This window comes from Cygnus olor, chromosome Z (genome assembly GCF_009769625.2).
Source record: "Cygnus olor isolate bCygOlo1 chromosome Z, bCygOlo1.pri.v2, whole genome shotgun sequence".
NCBI classification, from domain to species: domain Eukaryota; kingdom Metazoa; phylum Chordata; class Aves; order Anseriformes; family Anatidae; genus Cygnus; species Cygnus olor.
In genome coordinates, this window is record NC_049198.1 from 1,346,054 (window position 1) to 1,373,290 (window position 27,237).

The 27,237-nt window shown below is 43.1% G+C and overlaps 3 protein-coding genes across 12 annotated transcripts in view; 2 read left to right on the top strand and 1 right to left on the bottom strand.

The window, feature by feature from the left end:
- The first annotated feature begins 2 nt into the window (after positions 1–2).
- STARD6 (StAR related lipid transfer domain containing 6) lies at positions 3–7,678 on the top strand. Of its 5 annotated transcripts, none has more exons than XM_040539859.1 (7): positions 3–31; positions 471–564; positions 713–762; positions 3,518–3,644; positions 4,999–5,116; positions 6,535–6,628; positions 6,991–7,678. In XM_040539859.1, exons 2-7 carry the CDS (start codon positions 475–477, stop codon positions 7,142–7,144), a joined length of 633 nt encoding a protein of 210 aa, XP_040395793.1. In that variant the 5' UTR covers positions 3–31; positions 471–474; the 3' UTR covers positions 7,145–7,678. The 5 variants fall into 5 exon arrangements, with proteins under 5 accessions (XP_040395793.1, XP_040395792.1, XP_040395795.1 ...); XM_040539858.1 differs by having other exon boundaries at positions 19–144; XM_040539861.1 differs by lacking the exon at positions 3–31 and adding an exon at positions 44–205 and having other exon boundaries at positions 6,761–7,152.
- On the bottom strand, positions 1,908–19,594 carry POLI (DNA polymerase iota). 6 transcript variants are annotated; one of them, XR_005815020.1, is made up of 12 exons: positions 19,579–19,594; positions 17,201–17,326; positions 16,350–16,514; positions 15,444–15,596; positions 14,587–14,823; positions 13,484–13,662; positions 13,090–13,181; positions 11,514–11,647; positions 10,224–10,426; positions 8,282–9,084; positions 7,683–7,853; positions 1,908–3,125 (listed from the first exon to the last, which is right to left on the bottom strand). XR_005815020.1 is itself a non-coding variant. In XM_040539847.1 (11 exons), the coding sequence occupies exons 1-11, from the start codon at positions 18,217–18,219 to the stop codon at positions 7,820–7,822; spliced, it is 2,238 nt and encodes a 745-aa protein (XP_040395781.1). In that variant the 5' UTR covers positions 18,220–18,237; the 3' UTR covers positions 7,545–7,819. The 6 variants fall into 6 exon arrangements, 2 of the variants coding, with proteins under 2 accessions (XP_040395781.1, XP_040395782.1); XR_005815017.1 differs by lacking the exon at positions 19,579–19,594 and adding an exon at positions 18,108–18,237; XR_005815019.1 differs by lacking the exon at positions 19,579–19,594 and adding an exon at positions 18,108–18,257 and having other exon boundaries at positions 1,909–3,125; positions 17,201–17,323.
- The window catches only part of MBD2 (methyl-CpG binding domain protein 2), a 32,838-nt gene continuing 24,141 nt past the window's right edge, over positions 18,541–27,237 (top strand). The window contains exon 1 of the mRNA XM_040539856.1: positions 18,541–18,815. Within this exon, the coding sequence (XP_040395790.1) occupies positions 18,703–18,815 (113 nt within the window). The 5' untranslated portion in view covers positions 18,541–18,702. The remainder of the gene's footprint in view (positions 18,816–27,237) is intronic.

The following is a 27,237-nucleotide window of genomic DNA, read 5'->3' on the forward strand; positions in this document are numbered from 1 at the left end:
GCCCCGGGGCGGGGCCAGGCGCGGCCGTGAGGTGCGGCGTGAGGAGAGCCCGGGGGCGACGGGTGTGAGGAGGGAAGGAGGCGAGGGAAGGAGGCGAGGCGGAGCGGGCTGTGAGGCGTCCTGGCGGCTCCGGATCCCCGTGTGGTGAGCTCCGTGAGGAGGGGGACACCCGACCTGTAGTGACAACGGGTTTGGTGGCAGTGAGGTGCGGGCTGGGCGCTGGAATTGATGCGAAAGTCCCACCCCAAGCCCCGGTCATCAGGAGTCCGGGCTGGGAAACGGTTGTATAACGTCGTTTTAATAAATGACTGGCTTTGTTTCTGAATTGGAATACGATGGCCAAGAAGTTCATCTGATAGGAACGCTCAAGGTTTATTAAAGCCTCCGGAAAGAATAGAGAAGCGAGCCCTTACTGCCCTTCAGGGAATGCTTTTATTGCATGCCAACAAGTTGCTTTTACGTTTTTGCAGATAAATGGACTACAAGAAAATCACGGATGAAATTTCAGAAAAAATCTTATCGTACAGCCAGGATTCTTCAGGATGGAGGGTGATAAAAGTTTCGGTAAGTGAATGCTAGTTAATACTGTTATGAAGTTATCCTTCTTAAATACATTTTGTTGCAGAAAGTGCTTAAAACTTGTTTTGCTTTAAAAACTAGCAACTGATGAAAGGTAGTCTACTAACTTTTTATTTTCTTTTTCTCATTTGAGAAAAATGTTACAGTTTCTTCAAAGCCTTCAAAAGAGTATGCGGGAAATATGTAAGTATTTGCATTTTGTTTGTCGTTGTAACGAACGCCAACATCTGTCTCGAACAGTGACGCCCAGATCTAAACAGTGACACCCAAGATCTAAATGGAAAAACTGATCGTGTTCTGTCCCTCAGGGATGTGTTTAGTCTTGTTAACTGTAGAGATTTTGCACTATAGTTGCCCTGAGTCAGCAGTAGTGCTGGAATAGAAGAGATGTATTTCCCAAACAATTTTAAATGTGCTATGGAAATTAAATATTCTATAGCAGTTATTAATATAGAATAAGTAGATACCTATTACTACCTTTTAGCCTGAAGCTGGAAGCTGTTCCTGGTGGAATATCCTGTTCATGCCATTATACCTATCAGCAGGAGTTCCCTTTTCACATCTTCACACTTGTGAAATCACCAATACACGTGTAAACACACTAAAGCTCTCACGCTACTTTACCTGTGCCTTTTTCTTTCTGGCACTTGAAAAGGAATTTGCTGTACTGGGAAGAAGAGGATCTTTTAGTCTCTGAAGCAGCAGCAGCATCTGTCCATCCTTCTTTTGAGCTATGACTTCTGTGCTGTTGTTGAGCTGGATTTGGCCCAGAGGGTGGAATTAGGGGAGGTGGAGTAACCTGATCTTGCTGACTTGCTGACGCTGATGGAGTTGACTTTTCTTTTTTACATTCATCCTTTCTGCTTCCTTACCCCTCTCCAAGCTCTGCAGTCCTTCTCATTTATGCTGGCTGTGGACTCAACTGATGGCTGAGACAGATCATTGAAACAGGGAGAAAAGAAATCTCACTGAAGAGAAGCATGCAAAAGGGGAGTAAAAGGACACTTATGGTGTGTCCTTAGCTTTTTTTTTTTTTAATGCCTAATGGGTATTAAATTATATTAAATGCCAGTTTAGACAAAGAAGCAGTAGGGACAATATGCATCTGATTATTTTTATTTTAAGTTCTCAGTATGATGAGATGTTTCTGATTAATGGCATTCTAAATCCAGAAATTGTGCTTGGTTTTTTAATTCCTTCTGAAGCATAGAAGGTATTCACTAGAGAATGCAATGCTGTATTAATGGTATTACAAAAGAATTACATTATAGTATTATAATGGAAAGTAATATGACATTAGAATGTGTTAAGAGTGCTATTATCTTAATAAGAATTTGAATAGTTTGGATGTGGCATTATTCTTGTGTTTCAGATCTTATTCCAGTGCAGGTGGATGTGAAGGACTGAGAATATGGTAGCTTGGAACTCAGAAGGATGCGCCTGACTTGTATCTTTTGGATGAGGAAGGCATCCTGCAGTCCCAATCAGGCATGTAGGCAGGCAGGAGAAGCATCGTGGTATGCTTTCTGCCACTTGGGCAGGGAGCCAGGATCTCTTCCGTTTATTTTCGTAAATACCTTTGTCACGTTAACAAGCTGTATTGATCCCTGGCATGTCTTTTAGGAAGGAATACCAGCTGTTTCTAGAAGCAAAAATATAGCTGTTCCCATTTCCAGTTTGACATTCAATATTTATTAACCACGTATCACAAATGCCAGTTTCTTTTCTAAGTGGCAGGAGTAGGAACAGTTTGCTTTACTTGCAAAGAGAAGGCAGCGTGGAATCTGGTAGCGAAAATGCAGATTCTTGCTTTTCACATGGGTGGAATATTTTCAGCAGAGTTCAGGGTAGCATTAAGGCGACTGTGCAAGGGTGAATGGGGTCTCTCGTGATGTTTTGTCTCCTTTGTCTCCTAATCAAACTTTGTAGTTGTTTGATTAACGACTACAGAGCTTAGGAGAGAAGACATTACAGGATGCAGGCGAGAGTTGCTTAGGATACCAGTAAACATAAATTCCTAGCAGCTGTGGAAATAAAGGGTGTACTCAAATATTAATACGATTTTAACTGGCCCTGCCGTGGTTTACGTTCCCTGTTTTTTAAGTAGACATTAAAATGTTTTCCATCACCGTCAGACCTGTTGTAGTTAGCGGAGAGGCAAGTTTCTGCAGCGGTCCCTCACACCCACGCTGCGCACTCACTTCACCAAGGCAGTAAGTGGTGCTGAAATGTCCGTTTGCTCTTTCTCGCTTCCAGTCCTGTATTGTCAGGGGCTGCAAATCTGATAACCGCGTTTCTTAAACTCTTTGCGAGCAGTATCCTTTGAGCTCGTTTGTCTTTGTGCAGCATCCTTAACCTTTGTGTTCGATTGCTGTCTGTAAGTGATTATCAGGGTGATTCACGGTTTCCCAGAAACTAGGTGCGTGAAATTACCCGTGCTAGTGAGCGTTTCCCAGCATTAGAGGAGTTTCCTATTTCCTTGTAAGAGGCCGCTCTTCCCCGCTCTGAACTTTCCCTTGAACTTCGCAGAGTATTAGGAACAAAAGCTGGAGAAACACCAGTGTACGGGTTCATAAGTAGTGAGAAGATTTGCAGTATCAAAACGGTTTGAAAGTATTTATGTAGAAAAATATAAATTAATAGATAAATCACATTTAAATTAGCGTGTTCTTATCTAACAGCTGACAATAAATGATTCATTTGAGACGTGTGATATTAAGAATGTGATGGTCTCAAAAATCAGCTACAAAATAATTTTTATTACTACTTGCATTTTAATCAAGCCATCAAGTGCAATCACGTTTGTTGTCTTTACCCTCATTATAGGCTGGTGTTCCCACCTTCTAGATGTTTATTATCGTGTAACCTATTTTTCTAATAAATGCGAATTTAAAAACCTGTTTTTTTGTTTTGTTTTTGTTTGTTTTACGAAATGTAGATACCGTGGAGAAGGGATAATTGAGGAAGTCCCTAGTAAAATTATTCCTTTTATGTATCTTCCTGAATATCGAAGCAAATGGGACAAAGCATTAAAATCTTACAGTCTGTTAGAAAGCGTTGACCAGGTAATGCAATTGTTTAAAATACACAGCTTTTATTTTAACTATTTTTGCCTGAATTGTGGTGACTAAAAAGATCTCTGTTGGGACGAAGAAAGCTCTTAATATGAAATTCATTCTGAGTTGGTCAGAACTTTTTCTAAACCTGCTGCTTATGTGAAATGGATGTGAACATCACTCCCCTTAAGATTTAAATATTTATTATGAAGTAAGAGGCCAAGAATTAAGCGGATGGAAAACATCAGAAGTCTCCACCGAGAGCAGGGTGAGACAGAATCGTAACAAAATTTAGGGAAAGCTTCTCTCTAAGCATAGTTTACACAGATTTAAAAGAAACAAACAAAACAAGAAAAAAGCAACTAAAACTCAAAAACCTCTTCTGGCCACTGTACAAGCTAGTATGCTTCTCAGGTAGCACACAGAAATTTGGGAAGGGGTGTAACGTAGGGGGTTTTAAAAGGTAGGTTACAGTTACTTACATGCGGCTATAGGAAGTATGAATGAAATCACACCAGGGAATCTGCAAATCAAATCCTTAATTTATGCTAGCGGTACCATAGAAATTATCACAAGGCGTTTCTCGGATTTGACTGGGTGCTGTGCTTATTTGGGTACGCGAGTCAAGGGCAGAATGTAAGTGATGCTGTACTAGTGCTGTGAACTACTCTCTGTTCAGAATTCCAGTTGTTGTGCTTTGTCCCAAGCACTCTGGAAACCAGGAGCTTGAAGTTCCTGTGAAAAATCTCAGTTCTGTATTAGGGGACCTCTGTAACAATTTGCGAGAGACGGCCCTGTGCATCACAGAGAGGTCTCGCAGCCGATGAATGAATGACTCGAGTATATGAAAGTACTCACTAAGCTGAACAAAAACATTTTAGCTTTTATCTAACCCCACTTCCCTCTGCCTGGATCTGCCAGAGCTGATCAGGATTGGGATGCAGTGATACAGCCATCCGTTCTCCTTTGCTTTTTTCTTTGGAACTGGCTTACTGGCTTATTTTATCAAATAAATTACACCTTAAAACGTATCGTACCATCTAGCACGTGTATTTTAATGCAAATAGGTATTCTAGCTCCACAGATACTAAACGTGCATGTTTTGAGTTTTTCACGCAGCGATTTTCCTGCTCAGATCCAGGCCTCAAGGACGGGTAGCGAATCCCCACCTCTTCTTACCGAAGATCCCTTTTGTGGCTGTGGTGTTAGTTCACCATTAACTAGATAGAACTGCCTGCTTACACTAACAAGTAGAAATACACTTTTGCCATCCTCTCATTATTCATGTAATGCTTGTCAATCAAATAAAGCTTCGCTTTTTACATATTAACACACACAACAAATTACGTGTACTTACTTTTAGGACACTGGTATATACCACAGTGTAACGCACAGTTACGGCATGGGCCTGATTTCATCGAGAGATTTTGTTGACCTGCTGCATGTCAAAGCCTACCCTGGTGGTATCCTTACAACTAACTGTGAGTTACGTGGAACTGCTGCGCGTTTACGTATTTTGGCTGCATTTTGGAAAACCTCCTGTGAATTGCTAAGTCTAATCACAGTATACATACCGCTTGCGTATGGTCTTACCGATGGTAACAGTTCCCTCTCGTTTGTTCCAAAACAGCGTTTCCTTAATACTGAAACTATTCACAGAATCTCCTGAGCTGGAATAGACCCAGGAGGATCATCAAGTCCAACTCCTGACTCTGCCCAGGGCAACCTAAGAGTTAAACCATTTATTATATAGCTAAAGGTGCTGCGTACTTGACAGCCCTCTCAGTGAGGAACTGCTTCCTGATCTGGAAGTCCAATCTGGACTTGCCCCGATGCAGCTTTAAGCTGTTTTCTTGCGGTCACCAGAGAGCTCAGCACCGCCCTCTCTGCTCCCCGCTCACAAGGAAGCTGTGGCTGGTGAGGAGGTCACCTCTCCTCCAGGACGAACAAACCTGGTGGCCTCAGCTGCTCCTCGCAACTCCTCCTCACATGCCCTCTAGTCCTTTCACTGTCTCTGTTGCCCTCCTGCCCTAAAAAAAAAAATAGTAGCAGTAACGAGAAAGTTAGAATTTATTTTGATATAGAAGTTCAGTCTTTGTTAAATAAACTCTTTTCTGTACTTGGGGGTCTTCCTGACCAAATACTACTTGCCTAATACGGAATTCTCAGACTGAACTTTGCTAATTTGTTCTGTAGTTGATCCTGAGTTTAGCTTTGTATACATATACAAAATGTAAAACGATTGATATTACACGATAAACGAGGAAATTATCTCACTTACTTCTGTGCTGAGCTTTTCCTTTTGTGGGGGTCTTAGAACATGGCAGAAAACACCCTTATTCATCTTGGATCTTTACTGACCTACGACCATTTTTCAAGCCATGTCACAATACTTTATTACGCAAAACTAATGGAGAGTTAAACAAAACAACCCCCCCTCCTAACTACTACTATATAACTAAACAAAACAACCCCTCCCAACTACTACTGTACATGTACGCAGCCAGTTTCCTCGTCGTCTTTGCAACTGCATTAACTAATTAGAGACATCTGCTAACAAACTGACTACTTTGTCCTGAACTAAACCACAATTCGACACTTAAGTATGTGTAATCACGTCTCAAGGATAATCCTGCTGGTTATGCTTGCCCAAACATCCACGGAGATTTCGATGCATATTGAATTACTTGCACAAATATTTGATGTCCTTTAGGTATCTCGCTTACAGAATAAAACGATTAAACACATCAGTGAGCATATTGTGAGATCTTGCGCTATCCCATAGCGGTTGGAGTTGTTTGATGTTTTCAGAAGTTATTTTTGAGTCTTATGATTCACACGTATAAAAATAGGTTAATTTGCCTTTTTTTTTTTTTTTTTTTGGTGTGGCAACTTGTAGCTATCAGTGTGGAATATTCCAACTGCCCTCCAACTCCCTCTTGTGTCCGAGGCCGTAACAATCCCTGTGGGTACGTGTGTTCTCCCTTGCCTGAGTAAGTATTTAAGTGGCATCTTCAGTTACTCAGTTGTCCTCTAAATACAAAGCTTAAATCTACTGAACCCAAACTGCTCTTTTTTCTTTTACTATTATTATTTAGACAGTTTTATTTTGGGCAAACTTTTAGATCTTTGTGCAGATCAGTTTCATGACTCAGGCTACCTTCTGAAACTGAGGGAACCTCGTTAGACTCAGTAGCTGAATTTAATCTTCTAGGACCATTTGTATATCCTCCGTTTCTTATAGGAGTAATTTCAACAGAGACTGACTGTAACTTGTAAACATTTGCACAGCTCAGTAAGTTTCAAAGCAGCAGTAACAACTGTTAACTGAAGGATTTTGCTCCTTTCATCACAGGAATCCAGAGCACTCTAAGCTAGTTGTATTTATTCAGCCAGAACTAGGAGGAATGCTTCCTTGCTCTGTGGTGGAGTCAGCGTTACCTACGACTCTCGTAAACTTAATCACTGAAACAAGGGCTGGACTGAAAAGCTTTAAAGACCGTAATTAAACGTAACTGGAAAATAATACGTGCTTAAGTCATGTGCATTTTTTACTTCGATTCATATTTAAAATGGAAGATGAAGTTTATTTTAATGGTTTATGTGGAAACGTGTAAAGCTCAACTTCTCTGTTAAAATAGTGAATGCTAGTTTTCTCTGCTTTTGGGGAATGGTGCAAGAAATCTACCCTGAAGTGCCATCGAAGTACAGGATGTAGCTTTCACTGTTATCAGGCGATGTCTTGTAATATTTTTGCACTTCTGTATGCAGTCACATGAGAACGTGGTGATGTAAATTACAGCAACGTTAAAATGCAGTAGTCAAATATTTTGCTGTAGCTTTAAACACTTTGATAAATTCTTACCTCAATTACGCACTCCTGACTGAAACAACCGAAGATCTTGTGTACTAGAGACTTTAAACATGTTTATTAAGTGCGCAAGTGTAATTAACAACTATATCACTGTTTTGGAATTAAATATTTGAAGGAAAGACTGATGAATATGATTATACAGCATCTCATTAAAAGCTGCTCTTTATACTCACTCAGAGTTGTCTGTCATCCTCTGAATCCCGAGCTCCAAAACCCACCGTGAGATTCTATATGCTGCCTGAAGTCCAGGAATGAGCTGGTTTATGCGGAAGTAGCATTTCCCATTACTCCTGTAGATTTTCCAGTACTTCTACATAAGCTTAAATGGCAGGAAAGGGTGGCAGCTAGGACAAGAGCAATTTCTTTTACAAATCACAGAAGCAGTGGTGCAAATGAAAAGAAGAGTGTGAACATAGCTTTCATCTTCACTGCGTGGTCTCCTCCTGAGTTGTTAGAAAAAATTAATAGCGTGCGTAATATAAATCACTGAAAAGTAAATTCAAAATTTCTCCCTCTGGTCAGCGTGTTAAGGTATTGATAGTGAATATTAAAATAAGTTAGCATAAAATAATATCTTAGGACAATTTGAGATTCATCATATAAATGAACAGAGAAGAAAAATAAGACTAATTACTACTTAAGCAGTCAGCAGCAGGTTTTATGTCAAAATACATTTTTAATATTCACATCTTCACAGTAACTAAAGTGCCTTCCAGTGCTGAATCCTACAGCGTTACTATTATGAAAAATGTTTCACTGTGGCTTAAAATACCTTAGCAAACTGTTGGACTGTGAGGAACTTGACGCTGTATTCTTTCTTCCTCTATTTGTTTTAGGCCTTTCTGGAGGTTTCTCTATACAAGTTTTGGACACAGGTTCCCGATTCTTCCATTCAGCTAGTAGTTCTTCTTGCACATCCGTAGGCAGTTCATAAAAAGTCTTTGGATCAACACTAGGAGGAAGTACAATTCCTACTTTCTTGCTGTCGTTTTTACCCTCGGAAGTTATGTCAAAGGCCTGCTCATCTTTATCCAAGGCAGGGACGCGCGGAACAGTTTGGCTGGCACCAGCTTCTACAACTGACAAGTCCCTGAAGCTGTGAGAGTCAGCAGGGTTTTCTTCCATACTGCTGCCTGTTAGCACGCTTCTAGGATACTCAGCAGAGCAACTGGTGCTGGAGCTGTGTGTCCAAGCTGATTCTGATTCACGAGCTGATGAGAGGTGTGCACTGTACCCTGCAGAGTGCTCATCGCTGTTCAGCCCCTTAGAATTCGGGGAAGCGCTCTGTACCTCCTCTGCAAAACATACGGGTGGCTGACCCAAAACATTCTCAGCAGAGATCACTTCTCCTGCTTTTTCAGACATAATTTCTTTTTTAATATCCTCTGGAAGTTCCCTGAAGACTGCCTGGTCAATACCACCAGGAGACAAATGACAGGGAAAGTCAGGAATTCTTGCTTTTTTTGTATTGCTTTTCTTTTCCTCTGAAAGTCTCTTCGTTTTTATAGTGCCAGTTCTGTTCCAGTTCTGGTTCCAAGAAGTACTTCCTTCACCTTGTGAGCCATCTTCCATCTCCTGTGGCATAAGATGTACATAAAACCACAAGCCTGCTTATCACTGAGCGCTATGTTACTAACAGCAACTCCTTTAAATTATTCCTTAATAGACAGTAATAATAATGATCAGTAATGCTTTTTTCTAATCTTATTTTCAAGCACAGATCTCAACAGGTAGATTCAGGTAGGAATCCTTTTCTTAATTTAAAGGAGCAACCTTGAAGCTGTATTTTATTGCTTTACTCCTGAGCAGTCAAGAAACAGACGAGTATCAATATGCAAAATTGCTACGTCAGGACGGAAACAGTAAATTCAGTGCACAATGTCATTTTGAAGTCACTGTTTCTATTAGGTATGGAAAACATCTTGTGGAATTACTTAGCAGCGTTTCCATAGTCTGCACAGTCTAGCATGTGTGACTGGGGGCTAGATGTGTTCAATTTCAAGTGGACATTAAAAGCTCACCAGAGCAGAAGCCAGTGCCAGAGGCCAACACAGAACCACATCTTTGTTTAATTTCTAGTCTGAACGGGGAGATTTAAGAATGCATAGTAAGTTAAATAATCACTGTGAAAGTATCTTAATAAAAGCAACAAGATAAATGATGAGCAACTTCAAGGAGATTTTAATCTAAGATAAGTTACAAGTTCTATCCCTGGCTTTATCTTAAATGAAGCTGAGATTATTTCCACCAGAATCTGTCGTACAGGAGTATGAACTCTACAGTTTTCAGATGTAAAACATGAAAACATGCTTCGGTGTAACGATACCTAAGTGGCTTATTGTTTCACAAGTGCTAAATAACGGCACATCTTACTGAAACAAAGCAAAAATCAGGAATTATTTTCAGAAGATGTACATCTGGATTTCTCCCTTAGAGAATTCTGTTCTCTTCAAGTCTAGAGGGCTGATAAGCTACCTGGCTGTTCCACTCAAAACAGATTGCTTAAAACAAATTTCATGCTATCTAATGAAAGAAAGCAAACAAGGAGCACCTGCTCTGAAGATTCCAAATAAATCTTCGTTTTTATTTGATGAATACAATTTATGATCCAAAAACTTCCAAGCAGTTAAAGTTTAAATCTATAATAATAAAGACTGAAATATCTCAGAACTTTCTTATCTGCAAAGATAATTTTTCAGCATCTTTCAGCTTACCTGGACACTTTTACCAGAGCTTGATGTTGGTGGCATCTGCTTTAGATAAAAACCTATTGATCCTTTCTTGCTGCTAGGAACATCTTTGAGATTAGAGAAGCAAACGCTCAGAAGGGTGAGATGAAACGGTAGATCTACATTTACCATCTTTCGGAAGAGTTTCATTAGTATAGCAATCAATGGAGATATAATGTTGCTGCTTTCTGAAACAAACAAACAGTAATTGAAAAAAAAGCTATGTATATAATCAAAAGTAGGTGACTGAAGATTGGTTTAAACAGCAAAGTACAAGGCAATGTATGAGGCACTTCCAACTTTATATTGGGAACTTCCAACATTTTGCATGTACAGGAACACAGACATCATTGACAATCTAAAAAGCTTAATACACGCTGTTATTCTTAGTATATAACTCCATAAATCCACTAAGGAAACCTTTATTCATCTCAAAAGATGAATTCCTGAAGTGTTAGGCTCTAAACACTGCTATAGGCTTCCAAAATTATTCATCAATATAGTCATTAAGATGTTTGTTCTGCCCTGCCAGGTATGCCTTGAACTGAATTAAAAAGTTCAGGGAAATAAATAATAAATAAATTCAGGGAATAGCAATTCTGCATGCTAACACAGCAGCGATTCAGATTTATTTCCTCTCCCCAATTCGGAATGAAGCGTCGGAATGAATGTTATTAATTTTCTGAGATAGAGCAAAAAGACATTTTATTACAAAATTAAATAAATAAATAAAAAAGCCATTCATCTAAGAGCACAATTCAAATCCATAAATCAAGCAGATTATTAATCCAGGAAGCAGACCTCCCCCAGCCCAGGACATTTACTGCCACGACTACAGCCAGGCCGGGTTAGAACTTGGCAGTACCCTAGATATTATCCCTAAAGTGAAGTTCTACATGTCTTTAACATATCTCACCACGATACATCCGCGACAAGTAATAGAAAAGCTTTTAAGTATTAAACGTAGGGAATATCATCATGAAATAAAGTAATTGAGTTTAGCAGAAAAAACAGACCAGGTATCTCAGTTGTTTCTTCTTAATCCAGTTAGCACAAGCCACTTTGACAGTCAAAAAGCACCAGACTAGCTCTTTTCAAAATATTTTTTAACTCCTGGGTTTGTTCTAATACGCATCTTCTGACTGTAGCGTCGGTCAGCCAACATTTAATATCTTTTGACAACATACAGTGCTCAGAGAAGTTAAGGACCAATTTCGTGCTGCTACCATTTTCAAAAATTCTAAGCGTTGCCATTTTCAAAAATTCTAAGCGTACCTTTCCCGAATTTCTGAACGAGATGAGGTGGAATGGCACACTGACGGCTTTCCCGATTAAACCATCTATCGGTCGCAGAGAAGTGGCGGATAGTCAGTCGCACGGTGTGTGGCTGTCTTCCATCTTTGGATACCCTGTGGAACGTGAACGCGTGCAAAGTGATAAGCTCTCCCAACTCCCTATTTTCCTCCGCTGATTACGTGGGGAACTTTAGGTCCTACCTGCTTCTCTTAATTACCCACAAGTTAGAATTACAAAACCGTGTGAGTACTGTCTCTACGAGTCTTAAAAAAAGACTGGAAAAAAAAAGATGTGAAAATTAAGTGGGTTAGTCTGCAATACTGCCACATTTCAGCAGTTAATACATTTAAATACATTTAGCGTAGTCTTTGCAGTTCCACACTACGTAATCCTCAGCTTCTAGTTTTTAGCTTTTCAAGAAGACTTCCCCAATTCAGGGGCAAAAAAAAATAGCTAGCTTTTGGAAGAAAGGGAAGAAACAAAGTATGATGTACTAATTTCTCTTCCCCCTCCAAAAGCCATGGAGGTATTTTCCCTACAAATAAAATAAATAAATAAATAAAAAGATAACAAGATAGGACATAATTAAAAAATCTAAAGACAGAGACTGTTCTGAGAAACATCTAAGATGCAGAGAAAAGATTCCCTGTCCAGAACGCTAACGTAACTAAATTTGCTGTGTCTGTTGTGAGACTCGCATAGATGTAGGGGGAAAAAAAGCCTTCGTGACTTGTAGATTATTTTAAGGCTTAGAGAGGCATGCGGAGAATAGGAAAAATATTTCTCACGAAAAAATATCAAGAACAAGTGCGGGACACAAGGGGTTTTAAAAGTCAGAAGAAATCGAAGCATAGCAGAAGAGAAACAATCCAGTGTTGTGAGGCTATTTTATTTAATTAACTGGTTTTAAGCAGTCACAGGATAGAAAGGGAGGATAGGAAAGTCATAGTAGTTAAGAAATGAGTAATGGAATTCACCTGCTATGCTGTTTGCCTTTTCAAATATCTTGGGTCTGGATAGTGCCTGGATTTGTGAGGCAAAGGAAGGGGAAGAAGTGAAACTATTCTTTCAGTCCGACAGAAGAGTAAGTTGTGGAGTAGGAGACAAATATAAATAGTGATAACCAAGGGTCTGAAAGTAGCGACAGACACTCACCTACAGAAAACGAAAGAAAAACCGGGGATCTTCACGGGAAATGAGAGACATTAGTGACGATGCAGTAAGAACTGCAATGCACGACCACAGCAACAGAGAACAATCAGCAAGCGGAACGATGCGGAGACCTTTGTCAGAAAAGCTGGATGGCAACGGAAGGGCTGGCAGCCAGCTCGGGTGGAGGTAGGGGTGAGCCAAAAGACCAGGGGGAAAGAGGAAAATACAGAAAGACGATTCATGGATTAAGAAAAAAAAGAGAGAAATTGGAAAGGCAGGTGCTGTTCCTAAAATGCATTTTGCTCGGAGAAGAAATGTCAAGTATGAGACAAACCTAACATATGCTCCGAGTCCCTTCAGCTCACAAATTCAGTCATCAGAAAGAGCTATTGAGGGCAGTCACCTGTCTAAGAGGCTACGAAGCAGTTCTTCAATTTTCTCTTTAACTTCCACTTCTGAGGAACATTTTTTAAAGGAATCTTCATCACTAAAGGACTGAAAAAACACAGTAATCCCTTCAATTTTATATTCATTTCAAAATTCTGAAGAGGTAAAAAAAAAACCACACCATAATTCTGTAGAATTGCCTCCAAGATAACTGTGACAGAGCTCAACTGAATTTCAGAACTATATTTTATTATGAGTTATGCTAGGGAACACATACGAAAATGCAGGAATTGTTCTATAAAGTTAGCAAAATAATTGGAATAATTTCAGTTAGCTAGTCCAGCTAAGCTGCATAGAACTCAAAGCAATTTTTTTGCTCTCTACTAAGTATCTCAGAACAGTACTTGTACCTGAGGAGGGCCTGATGGAGTCACAGGGGAGTCATCTTCTCCATAGCTGAGTTTTTGGATGCGCTGAGCAACGGAAGCCCCTAGTTCCTTCTCTAACACAGCAGATGGAAACGCTTGGAGATCACACACACTTCTAACACCCAGCGTTTCGAGACGCTTGGCGGTTTTGTAGCCAATGCCTAAGTAAAATGTGTATTAAAAATACATAGAAAAAACGAAAATCAAAAAATATACACGTGTCCACACGCTTTCACTTTTCTGTGAACGTTTGTATGTACGCAATAAAAATATTGCCCGCCCACGTAGAAATCAGTGCTGACAGTTACCTTCACTAATGCAATGAAGGCTTCTCAGCAACATTTTGGGTGAGAAGCTCTGGACGCCCATCCCTGGAAGTGTTCAAGGCCAGGTTGGATGGGGCTTGGAGCAACCTGGTCTAGCGGGAGGTGCCCCTGCCCATGGCAGGGGGTTGGAACTGGGGGATCTTTAAGGTCCCTTCCAAGCCCAACCATTCTATGATTCCATGAGTTTCCATTCCAGTTTTAGAATCTGTCATTAGAAAAGCCATACTGGGACACAGCAAAGGTCCTGCTGTGCCTGTAGCCTGCAACAATGCTTCCTGGCCAACAACATAGCGGCAGCGTAGAATAATTAGGCAGAGGACTTCCCCAGAATATTCGACCAGGCTCCAAGAGACTGTTTAAATAATTCTCAATAGGTTCCCAGACAGAAAATTAAAGGCAAACAAACAAAAAAAACACAACCGAAAAAACTTTTGCATGTAAAACCTAGCGTCAGTCACAATGTTCAAGCTTCAGTAAACTAGGATTTAAGTATTTTGAAGGTATCTTGTAAAGCGCAGCAACACATTCATGTCACAATCAAAAAATAAGAAGACCAAAGTCGTTTTGTTCCTTCTGCTAAATAAAACAGCTTATTAAAAAAAAAAAAAAAGCACCCTAAACATACACCTCTACATTCCCCTGCCCACTTAGAGGAACTAGATTTAAAGTTATTCCATTTATCATCTTTGCAGTACTTTTTCGTATTATTTTAAGTGCTGTCAATATGCTCGCCACCTATGCTTATAGCACCACACTTACCAGGCACTTTTTGGAGGTGATCAAGGTTGCGCATCAGATCTTGACAGCTTTCAGGCAGCAGAACTGTTTGTTGGTTTGGTTTAAAGGTCCCAGATACCAGCTTAGACAGTAACTTGTTACAGGCCACTCCTGCACAGCCTGTGAGGCCGAGTCGAGCGCGCATGGCTTCCCTGAACTCTTCTGCGATCTGAGATCCGATAACCAGTCTTACGTGCGTTGTATCACGTAAATCGATAGCTGCAAAAGGCAAGCAAGCTGCGTTCAGTATCTAAGCGGTCCCTTAGTTGGTTCTCTAATAAGATTTGGGCATTTTTTACATTCTGTCACAGCTGTACAAGTGGTATCACTATGATTTCAGCATCCAAGTTTAACCACACTCCTCCCCAAAGTCCTGGTAAAAGACACTGCCACTGTCTAAACCAAGAGCATACGGTCAAGGATAAAGAATGTTACGGGAGCATTTTAAACATTAAATACAATATATTAATAGGTGCAAAAGTATTTAATGTTGCAGATTCTTGTATCAATGTAATAAAACGAGAGATTTCAGAATCTTTGATTTAGAGGGCTGCCCTGACTTCGCTAAGAATATCTTCAAGAACAAGAAAAAAACACAATATAAGGAAAATCAGTTCTCTATAATGATTGTACGTGCTTATCTGCCACGGAGATTTATTTTATGTACAGTCTAATTGGAACAACGATTCACACTTGTGATATGTGAACTCTCAAATACAAAGCACAGAGCAAGACAATTTTCCAGCTTCTCAGCTTTGGACAATACTTAGAGGCAGAAAGATACTTTTCCTGAATGTCACAAACGTTGTATTTTTCAGCATGAAGAACGTTATACTCACCTTGGTTGTTGTACACGTGGCCAGACACACACACTCTGGAACATCCACTTTTTTGTAGCTGGTTCAGTCTTTTCTCGACAATCTCTGTGATATCTACAAAATTTTCGTCAAACCCGAGCCTTTCCACTAGAGGACAAAATTCTTCCAGCAATCCTAGGAGGAAGAGATACCCAAATTTAACATACAGAATGCTCGCAAGAAGAGAGACCCCATTCTCTTCTGGACGAAAAGGCACTGAATATACATTTATTTTATTTATCTATGTATTTACTGAATAAATGAAGAGCAGGTGAAGAAGAAAAATATTTCTCCATCCCACAATTGTCTCTGTCAGCTGCTTTTCTTCTCCTCAAATTTCTTTCCTCATTTCTTTACAAAATGATAGCTCTTAACCTCTGCAGTACCTTCTTCAAAGAAAATCTGCTTCTCATTCAGACTGGCTTTCACATTTATCACTATTTCACCTGTTAAAGCTGCTAGTAATAAAAAGCAGTAATAAGTGACAATGCAGACATACCATATAATTAAGAGATTCTGAAGAAGTTTACCAACTTGAAGGTTTCAGGATTCCGTTCTCCATCATTTTACATTTGGAAATATGTTAATGAAATCAGTATTTAAGTAAGAAAAAATGTTCCTCAAGAACTACACGGCTATAAACCTAATACAGCATACAGATCCCATAAAACATCAGTATGATATAATACCTGACCCAGACTGCAACCAAGTTTAGTATCTTATTTTATGAAATATTGACATTGATGACCATAATTATCACCATAGTAGGAGACTCATTCTAATAACCTTTAGCGCAGCATATAGCAGTAATATTGCATGCATACGCATGTGCACACAGAATTTAACCGGATGTGTTTGTCCTGTACTGAAAAATTGTTAATTTTGTACCTGTAACCTTGTATGACATTTCCCTGTATGGAGTTAGATCTTCTCCGTTAACCAGTATCAGCTGAGGACACTTTTCTTTAGCATCTTTCACAGACATCAGTTTCTTAACTCCAAGTTTTCTGGCTTCATAGTTAGAGGTTACTACTATGGATTTCTGCTGCACACCTAAAAATAAGGGTTAAATGTTTTTAAAAGTCTCGGTTTCTTGATACTTCACAGAAGGCCGGAGTACTTTCATGCCACTGCGAAGACTACAAAGCATAGATTTTGATCAGAACACAACATTATAGAATAAGCAAACAATCCCAAAAGTCTTACTTCACAAGACTGCAAGGACAGATCTGTTGATTTAGATTAGCAGCTGGTAAGAACATTTTAAAATCTCACGTTTTCCTCTTACCCTTGGCCCTTTTCAGGCAATTTTACCCATGAAAGTGACCTTTATGTATTAGTTAATTTAAGATGTACATCCTCCACCGATCGTAGCCATTACTGACTGCCTTGCATTCAAGCTCAGCTTCTGGATAGAATAAAGCGTGCTTTGAGCATGACTGTGTCAAACGGCTCACCCGTGGAGCTCAGCCCTCTCCGTGCCCACATGCGTTATGAACCAGCCTCAATCCCCAGAACTGTTCAGACGTGTTGGCGAGTGCCCATGCTTGTGCTCCCGAGGATTTATTAATCTCGTAGTCACCGGGCTGCATGGAGCCGAGCCTGCACCTTGCTCACTGCGGATGTGGTTACAGCTGCCGGGTGACTGCCTGCGTGTCACCATGCAGCCCTACCTCCTCGGTTTCTCCTGCCTGAACACAGACATTCCCCAGATTAATCAGCAGCAAAGTAACTCCTACCTAGAGGCTTGTCTCTTAGCTCGGGATTACGGACCATTTCTACTTGGGCATAGAAGCAGTCCAAGTCCACGTGCACAATTACTCTGCACGCCGCGTTTCTTGCTGATACCGACTTGCTGTGGCCTGCTGCAAGGAGAGTAAACAAACAGATTAAATATTACTAGCCGCCTTCAACGCGATGAAAGGTTTTAGATCAGTTTATGCTACTAAACATATTACAAGAATATAAAATCGATGAGATTTATATTAATTCTAGCACCGTGTTAATTCTAGGGTCAGTTAGGAGGGTAAGTCATCCACAGCAGCTCAGCTTACTGCTGGGCGTCTTCCCGTTTTCAGGTGGCCATTTGGATTTCTTTTTCACTGGACTACATTAGTACATAGTTTAAGTGATGCAGTAGCTGTTCCCAGTGGAATATTGAAGTTATTTTGGTATATTTCTGTCAAGTCATCTGCCCTTAGCTCAGTTCTAAGCACAGTAGCAATGACTCAACCTCTTGTGGAGAGTACCCCTTGTCAGTTCCACAAAATTTCGGGTTAAGGATAAGGCTAACCTAGCTGTTCCTGAGAAGCCTGGGGGACTCGGACGTTGAAGCCTTTCCAGGGGAAGGCAATGAGAGTGGCAAATCTCCACCTGACAGGCAGCAAGCCCAAAGCTGCCGGGTTAATCAGTCCCTCAGTCGGTCCATCAGCCAATTAATCAATCGATCAGCCAACTAATCAATCGATCAGTCAATTAGTCAACCAATCAGCCAATTAATCAATCGAACAGTCAAGGAGCCAACCGACCAGTCAATTAATCAATCCATCAGTCAATCAGTCAAGCAATTAGTCAATCAGACCACGCCAGCCCCTCACGCCACCTCACACCGTCCCCCCTCAGCCCCCGCCCCGGGCCCCCTCTCACTCGGGGCGGGCGGAGCGGCCTCGCGGCCCGGCTGCGGGCACCGCCACTCTTCCTCCTCCTCCTCCTCCTCCTCGCCCTGCCCGGCCCCGCCGCCGCCCCGGGGCTGCGCCATGGCCCGGCGGCTCCGCGCAGGCCCTAGAAGCGGCCGGGCGGCGCTCAGCGGCGGCGGCCCCGTCCCGCGGAGCCGGAGCAGGCGGCGGTGCCCGCGCGGGGGCAGGGAGGGCGGCGGCGGCGGCGGCGGCTGCCTGGGCTCGGCTCCCGGCCCGCTCCCGGCGCTGCCCGCGTGAGGGCGGCGCTGTCCGGCCCCCCCCCAGCCCCCCCTCACCCCGGGCCGGGCTCCGAGGCCGCGCCCCGCCCGCGGGGCCGCTCCCACCGCCCGCGGGGCCCGGCCGCGGAAGCGGGCGCCGGGCGAGCGCCCCGCCGGCTGCGCGCGCAGCCCGCGCTCCTGGCGCCCAGCAGCCGCCGCCGCCATCGCCAGGGGGTCCCGGCCCCGCTCCCGGCACCGGCCCCGCTCCCGGTCCCGGTCCCGCTCCCGGCTCCAGCCGCTGGGCTCCGGGCGAGCCCCGTCCCCCCGGCCGGGGCCGCGGCGCGGTGCATGGAGCGGCAGGGCAGGATGGACTGCCCCGCGCTGCCCCCCGGCTGGAAGAAGGAGGAGGTGATCCGCAAGTCGGGCCTCAGCGCCGGCAAGAGCGATGTCTACTACTTCAGGTAGGCGCCGGCACCGGGCACCCCCGCGGCTGTAGCACCCCACCCCCCGAACCCCCCCCCCCCCCCCCCCCCCCCGGCCCCGCCACCTGCCGGGGAACCGGGCTCGGGGGGCTCGGTCCCTGCCCGCAGTCCCTCAGGGGCCGCCGACCGGGGGGGTCGGGCCCTGGCCGGGCCCGGAGCGGCGGCTGGAGGCCGGGTCCCCTTCAGAGCAGCCGGCCCCGGGGTTTGGGGCACCTCCCTGGGTTTGTGGGCACCCGCCGGGCCCGGTGTCCCCTCAGGACCAGCACCGGCCCCTGCCTGAGCCCCTCAGGCTGTCAGCGTGACAGGAGCAGCCCCAGGAGCCCCTCACCTCACCCCGACCCGGAGCTTCTGTGGTGCCCAAACTGTGGGGTAGAAGCAGGGGGGAGCCTCCCTTAGTGCCTCACGAAGCCGCCTGTGGGGAGCAGGAGCTGTAATTTTATTAAAGTTGAACGCGTGTGAGAGCTGCCAGCCTTCCCGCTGCAAGCGCGTGTCGTAGGGAAAGCAGGAGAAGCGCCAGCACCCTCGGTTTGTTTCCCCCTCCTGCCTGCTTTTAGAGAAATGTTATACGAATAGTTGTTTTCTCGAGGTGGTGATAAAAGAATCAAGTCTGAAAGCGTGCTCTGAGGCCGTGCTCGAGTAGGTCCAGCCTGCTGCAGAGCAGAGGAAACCGCCCTGTGCGCACGCTGGCCTGCTGGCCACAGCTCCTCTATTTATAGCTCGGTGAGCATCTGACGAACCACACCTGAAACCTCTCGCTAACACTGCTGCCTCTGAGCAGCCTCAGCAGTCTCCTTTTGTTGCAGTGAATGGACTCGAGTCTTCCTCCGGCCAGCTGGAGGAGGGAGAAGGCAGCCTTGCTCCCTCGCGCATCCCGGCTGATGGAGAAGTCGGCTCCTGCCGGTGCCGAGGGTGGCATCACTTGACCCATCACGTGTTGCTGCGAAACAACGTGAAATGTCTGACAGAGGCGTCCCCGCGTGCGGAGGAGGAATAGTGCTTTTCCTCGAGCCCTTTGAACGAATCCAGTCGAGAACTTTTTAAAGCAAATTCTGCCGTCTTGCTGCCTTTGTCTTCTGGCCTCGCTGTCTGCCTCTCTGCATCTGCTTGGCCTTCCTTCGGCGCTGCCTCGTGAAGCCTGGCTGAGAGGTTGAACCCGAGTCCTGCCGCGTGAATCCCGTTTTCTGGATGGCTCCTGGCTTCCTGCAGACCGTTGACCTGAACTTGCTGCGTAGGGCTGCTCTTCCCAGAGTTAAACGCCAGGCTTTTCTCGGGCTAGGCACTCGCTGCTGACTCTGCTAGAGTACATTTAATGTAGAAAGCCCAAATAACTTCAGTTATTTGCTCAAAATGGACTGTTGGAGAAACACTTGACTTCAGTCACGTGTCCGTCCCGCTACAACGCAGGGGTGTCAGTTTTATGCGCCCCAGATTCTTGACCAAAATATATGGAAATACGTCCTAGCAGTTCCAGGTTTTAGTACTTGCTTCGCAAAGAATGATAATGGAACCTCATTAAGTTCATTAAGGCACTAATATTAGCTGCTTAGAACTAGTTAGCTGACTAAAAACCTGAGGTTTATGGTTTTATGACTTCTTAAGGCTAGAGAAAAAAAAAAGCACAATAAAAAGGGATTGGACGAAGCTTCATTTACGGTGATGGTCTAAATAATGGCAGTAATTAAGAAGAGCTCTTGCGAGGCTAATGCATGTTGCAATCTACCTGATTTGCATTTCGAAACTCGCTTGTTTCGGGACTGCTCTCTGGTGCTTTAAGCTGACACGCGTTAGGAAGAGGTGAATCAGTTGCTCGGATAGACTGAAACGCTTCTAGTGGGTTCTGCTAGGGTGGTTTTTGCCCCTCGTTCACGTACAGCCTTGAGTCGTACTGACCTTGCTGATTATCATAAAAAAGCTATTAAAGGAGGGGTGTGGTGGAAGCAGCTTACAAGTACTGTGCGAGATCAAACCACGGCTTTTAGGGTTAGCCCCTTCTGTGATGATCTGAGCCTTCAGATTCTGCTGCTGCCGAAAATCCTGCTAAGGAGCTCTTTAACACTCTTCGGTTTAAGATGCAGGGCTGTAATCTGCTCATCACTGACTCCGGAATTCTGTCTTTTTAATGTGGGAAAGCGGGAGGAATAAATGCTTCACATTTTAGGACGCCTTCCAGCATGGTTAGCAGTGATGCAGATCTTCTGCCAAACAACCGCAAAATTGAAACTAAAAACTTACCAGGCAGCTCAGAGCTCAGAGTTTGTTGATTTCACTACAGATTACAGGTTTGGAAAAAGAAGTAGTCATTTATGTCTGGAGAAATAACTTCTGTTCAGCGACGGGCCTACTTCTGCACAACCAAAGCGAAACAAATAAAAAAAAAAAAAATGTTTTTATGGCTGCAGGCAGGACTGGCATAGGAAATTTATCTTCTTTTTTTTTTTCTTTCCATTCTGTTATAGCTATGAGGCAGATTTCAGCATCGCTGTGTTTAAAACAAACGAAAACCTGTTTTGATCGAGTAAAAGTAGAGCAGGCCAAATACATTCGAAAGAGCTATGTCACTCCAGCTCCTCTTAAAAAAAAATAAGAAGTGGATGTTAATAAACACTGTGATGCTGAAATACGTAGGTGGGCATACAGGGGGCTTTGCCTGGCGTGCCTCAGAGGGACTAATATTCCCTAAAAGCCTGCGCAGCCAGGATTTGGCACGGCCGCTCGAAGTTTAATATTACACTTTTTTGGCAGTCGTAGGAAGTGATGAAAATACACGTTGCGTTTGGAGTGTGGCGTCGCCAGGATGATTTGATCGAGGGTCCAGTTGCTTAACTGTACGCAGACAGTCAGCCAGGTGGATTTCTGTGTGTGCTGGGCAAATTTCTGTGTGCGCCGGGTAAATTTCGGTGTGTTTCTTCCCAGGAGACTTGCAGGGGTGACACCGGAGGCTTAGGATGGCTTGGGGAATCCTTGCTAAGGGCGAGGCAGGAAAACCTAATTCTGCTGGAGCTGAGCGTGAGGGGGGGCTTCTATATTTAGCGCTACAAACTTATTTGATCTAGGCGACGCCGCATTAAAAATCGCGGTGCTGAATGTAGGGCAAATGCAAGCAGCGCGGTGTTCTCGGAATAAACGCTCCCTTTAGGCTTCCATCTAGCTGGAAGAAGGTAGGAGTTCCTTACTGACCATCTTTTCTGTGATAAAGTGACCCAGCAGCAGCAGAGGCGAGCTGGGAGGTAGCTTTTCTTCTTCATCCTCAGGAAGAGTGAGTCCTCTCTCTGAGCAGCTCGCCTCTCCGTGTCATTTATGACATCCTGCCCGTGTCTGCGGCGTGATAATCTGCGTGTTCTCGCTTTGCCTGCAGACAGGATATTGCCTTGAAGGCTCCACATCAGATTTTTTCTTTTAAATCAAGCCTCCGTGCTTGTATGAACCGCGCTTCCAATTTGTCGTAACTGTTATCTTATTGCAATCAAAATTAGCCGAGAAACTCTATCCACAAATAACGTTTTTGTACCTGCCTCTCCTTAGTTCTCCAGGTCCTAATGCTGAACTGAAATTGGCACCACGATTTTTTTTAAATTATTTATTCAGTGTACCGCGAGGTAGGGGGTGCTGCTGTCCTGTCGAATACTCAGAGTTGCTTCCAGAGTCCTGCAAAAGCGGGAATTTTGAACAGGGTATCTCAGCTTCTGCTTTAATGACCCCTTCTTTCTGCCGGTGAAGTCTCCTTAGTGTGCGTAACCCCCTCGGGCATTTACCTGTCGAAAAAGGGTTCTTAAACTTGGCACGAAATGACTTCTTTCACAGCACCAGCGCGTTAGTATTCTGGTTTGGTGCATTTGTTCTTCGTGGGAAAAAGGCAAACAAGAGCTACCCTTCTTTTTTTTTTTCCTAGTTGAGATTAAAAAAGCCGAGTAGTTTGACACGGCTTTCGGTGGGTTCTAACAGGCTCTTACGTTTAACTACAAAAGCTTTTCCAGCCTAGGTGTACCCGTGGGGCAAACAGACATCCCTTTGAAGTTTGTTTTGTGGTTTGACAGGAAGATAAACGCCGGAGAGTTTCCAGTGACAGCAGGATTAGTTTAATTCGCTGCTGGTTTTTTGAGGGCAGACCTTTATCTTTAAAAGCGAGCAAGACGTAACTTCCTGAGTGATGCTCTTGGATGCTGAATTATGCTTACGTTATGTGTAGGTTTACTGTTTATTTTGCTGCTTCCAGAGGTAGTTAGGACATAGAACGAGCCCTAATAGCGAGGTCTAAATCTTGAGACCGTGCTTTGCCTTCTGTGCAAGAAAAAAGTTGTTGGCGTTAGCAGTTTATTGATTTCTCAGTGCTTTTCCTGTTTCATCTTCTCTCTGCAGAGCATCCCCTTCATGGGGTGGGCTTCATCGAGGAGGACTCTGTTGCCTTCTTGTTCTTCTAACCTCTTTGGAAACTCTGCATCTTTTCTCCATCGCTGCTCATAATCAAAACGAGGCCAATGGTAGTAGCAAACACGTTAGCTCAGCCTTCGGTCGTCTTGTTTTCTCTGATCATCTGCAGGTTTTAGCACATTTAGTAACAATCTCCCCTACTTAAATTTGGTGTAGCTGCTCAAACCACGCTGCCTAAGAGGGTCTTAGTATGTAAAACAAGTTTATTTTCTCAATGGGGTGAATCCATCCCCGGACGGAACAATACCGACGGTTATTACCAAGCCATCGTGGTAACTGACTTCATTTTACGAGGGCACGATGAGTCAGGCCTCGGCAAAGCAGCTGGTCAAGTTGTTCAGGAAACGTAGGACGGGAGTCTGAAAAACGAAGCCAAAATGGTGTCAGAAATAGAAAACCGAACAGCCATCTAGAAAATAATCTTTTAAAGCTCGTCGCCATCGATTGCTGTTGGTGATTTCGTGTGGCAATATAAACTGTAAGTACGAGTGTGTTTAAAAAAAAAAAAAAAGTGTTTTCTTGCAAGGAAGATTAGATCCCAAGTTCTGAACTCCCTGAAGGCATGAGAATGTTTTACTTCACCATTCATATAGTGACTTCTTTACCCAATCTTTGAATGTCTAGGAGTGTGTGTTTGAGCATTTGCACTCAAATCCTCGAGGCGAGGTATCTTCCAAGGATCTCAGAGCAGTTTTTATACGCTGGTGGAACAAATCTTTCACGTTCCCTTTAGAGGTCAGCTACCTGGGAGGCTTTAATGAGCAGCTGTCCAATATTAGGTTCCCTTGAACGTAAGATCAAACGACTGATTTTACTGAGGGATTTCTGTGGTCTTATTTACTATTACACCGTGAAACGCTCGGATATATTCCCAGTCTCCTTCCTTTCCTGGGCTTCATTCCCAACCCACAAGGAGTGACTGGGAGAAATGCTGCGCTTTGCTTTACCTCTGTTAGGTAGCCAAATTAAAACATCATTAATCTGAATCGCCTTGCAAAAGAGTTTTGGCGTTTTTGTTCCTCTTCTTTGGTGTCCGGCCGCTCCGTGCTCCTCCAGGTCAGACTGCAGGATGTCAGAGTGGATCCTGAAAAGCAGGAGCCCTTTAGTTTATGGCTACTTGGGGTAGCTCCAAAAAAACGAGACATTTTAAACCCCAAGAAGACGATGTGTTTTCCCCGTTACCATCTGGTGTTGGAGCATCGAGCTCGCTCCGGTTGAAATTTTCCTCTAAAATCTGTTGGATGGGGAGGGCCGGCATGTAAAAGCTCAAAAAATGAGGAAGTCTGCCAGCACTTTTTTTTTTGAAAGCAACTGAAAACAGAAATGTCTGCCAAGTTTAAGGTTATTGTTTTAATATGCAACACTACTATCTTGCCTGTAGACTTGCTGTGCGTTTTGAACTGTGGGGGTGGCCGGGGAGAGTAGCGTCAAGTAGGCTTTGCTGTACAATAAAATCCAAGGTAACTTCCTTGTATGCGAATTAACTTGTTCTGCTGCTTCACAGGAAACATCTGTAAAGTGCCTTTTTTTAATAAAGTTCCTTGCAAGCTCATTGTTGAAGTTAATCGCCTTCAGCCCGCTAAGAACTTCAATTTGTCTAGCATGTAAATTTGCACAAGCGCGTAGCTGTAGGTGAGGTGTAGCGTGCTTCATTTAATCTTGTACAGAGTGATCTGAGTCCTGATAACGTCACCGAAGGAGTAGTTTGTAGATGTTCCACATCACCTCTTTAGAGATGTGCTTTTAGTCGTTAACTGATGATGCTGAAAAACATCCCAAAATGTTTACTTTGAAATGATGAAGAGCAGATGCTGGTACGCTTTTCAGATATGATAGACCCAAGTCTCTCAGGTACACTAAATATAATTTGGAATAACTTTCCGCTTTGGAAATAATATAGAAAGTAATTTTTCTATTTGGAAAAAAGCTGAGAAACTTCGAATCGAGGTTGACAAGTTATTAAAAAAGCTCTGGGAAGTTAATAGGTAAGATTACGTATTTGTAACTTTTTTTGTTAATGCTTACAAGGATAACAGTCCTAAAACCATCCGTTGTTGAAGGTGTATTTGGAGATACATGTGTAATTCCACATTTATCTTGTGACTCTAAACCGTCTGAGCGTTGGGTTATGCAGCAGTTTGGTCAGACCAGAGGCTCCCCTATGTCACAGCACCCTGAAAGAACTCTTTCGCTTCTTTCTCTTTGCATGAAAGAAGTGTAAAATTCATGTTCAGGACGCTTGGATGAGGGCAAATTGTACCAATTTCCTCCACATCTGGGTAATTTTTCCTTGAAATAATGTAGTGATCCATTTTTTGACTCTTCTAGTGGTTTAAATTCTAGGCTATGTGAACTCAGACCAGCGCACTTAAAAAAAATCTTCTGAGCAAGCGTGACTTTGAAGTCTGCGCTTCCTTCAACTTCCTTCAGCATCCCTTTCAGCCTAACTTCTGAGGTGTCTCCAGAGCATCATCATCATCCAGAGGGCCCTCTCTGGGAGAAGAAAGCTTAACATCCATCCTTCCACCTTTCTTTTCTACTGAAAACAAAGTTAGAACTTTTATTTTAAAAAGAAAATACCGTTTCATAGTTCCAACCAAGATGCGTGAGTAGCAGGCTTGTATGCAGATGTTTTAGCCCAAATAGATTCTGTAACCCCACTCGTTATCGTTAGTGCATAGCAATTACTTAATAGATGTTCAGATAAAGCTGCTGCAAATAGGCCTTCTGTTTGACGTCTGCCTAATGGAGCTTTCTTCGCAGGTAAGAGAAGTGAGGCAACTTGGCAGCAGGAGCAGGGTAGAGGTAATCCGGGAGTGATTCAGGAATGAAGGCATTACTTCAGTGGTTTGACACTTTCAGTTTAAAAAAAATATATATTTTTTTAATATTTCTTGCCATTTTGCAAGAAGACTTCTTCCAAAGTCTTTTTGTTTCAGATTATTTTTTAATTTGTTTTTTTTTTTTTTTTACTTTTAGCTTTTAATCTCAGCCCAAGTGTGCGTTTCTCCCTTAACACTTAATTAAAGGTGAAATGAGGTATTTTGTTAGCGCACCGCAGTTTCTCCCTGCTAATAGTTTCAGTGTAAAGTGGTGGAATTTGTGCTGTGGATCGAAATAGCTTTTAATAGCAGTCCTGCCAATGATCCATGCTGATAGAGAATATTGGAGCGTATGCTCTGGTTTGCTCTTGCATTACTGAACAAAACAAACAGAAAAGCCCCCCACAATGTTAAATGTCTGACAAAAAGAATTTAAGAATGTTGGATGCGTTTATAAATTCTGCTTTCACTTGGGAAATCTGTTTTCAGAGTTCTCCGGGAAGAATTTTTAGTGGAGTTAGGCTGATGGCTGCTCGCTGCTGGCATTTTGGGTTCCTTCGAGGTGTATGTGAAGCACTTCTCTCCAAGGAAACTGAAGAAGAAAGCTAGTAGAAACAGTGCTATCTTCGTGACAGTCTGTTAGCTTATTACCGAGCAAAAGAAGGTGGTGATGTGGGAATAACAAAAGATAAAACGATTCTTCCGTGGTACAAAAATTAGGATATAATGGAAGAAGGTGTTAGGAATTGCAATTTCTCCATCTTTTCAGTAGTGACTTAGGTGTGGGCTAAAATGACAGTGTGTAAGGGTTTTAATTAAAAAAAAAAAGCACGTTTTGGAACAGAGAACTTAATCCTAAACTTCATGATTTGCTTATAGTCATTGTTTCCCCTTTTTCATTCAGGATTTTATGAAGGATGGGACGGCTCTTCTTACCAGGAGGCTTTATTCAGTGAAGTCGGAGCGAGCAGGGACATTTGGCTAGGCAGCTGGCACTTCTAGACAAGGTTCTATCTTGGACTTCTCTCGCAGGTTTCTGAAGAAGACTGAAAGACAATGGATCAGATTCTTTTAACAGGGAACTTAGTTGCCCCACGAGGGACTTGCTCCTTGTCTGACCTGCAGTGTAGAATTTCTCCTGCTCTCAGCAA

Coding starts and splice junctions, on each gene's coding strand:
- STARD6 (XM_040539859.1), top strand. CDS start 475: ATGGACTACAAGAAAATCACGGATGAAATTTCAGAAAAAATCTTATCG. Junction 763..3,517: donor AAAGAGTATGCGGGAAATAT/GTAAGTATTTGC, acceptor TACGAAATGTAG/ATACCGTGGAGAAGGGATAA. Junction 3,645..4,998: donor TGTTAGAAAGCGTTGACCAG/GTAATGCAATTG, acceptor ACTTACTTTTAG/GACACTGGTATATACCACAG.
- POLI (XM_040539847.1), bottom strand. CDS start 18,219: ATGGCGCAGCCCCGGGGCGGCGGCGGGGCCGGGCAGGGCGAGGAGGAG. Junction 15,597..16,349: donor AATGTCATACAAGGTTACAG/GTACAAAATTAA, acceptor TCTTCCTCCTAG/GATTGCTGGAAGAATTTTGT. Junction 11,648..13,089: donor CTTCGTAGCCTCTTAGACAG/GTGACTGCCCTC, acceptor CACGTTCCACAG/GGTATCCAAAGATGGAAGAC.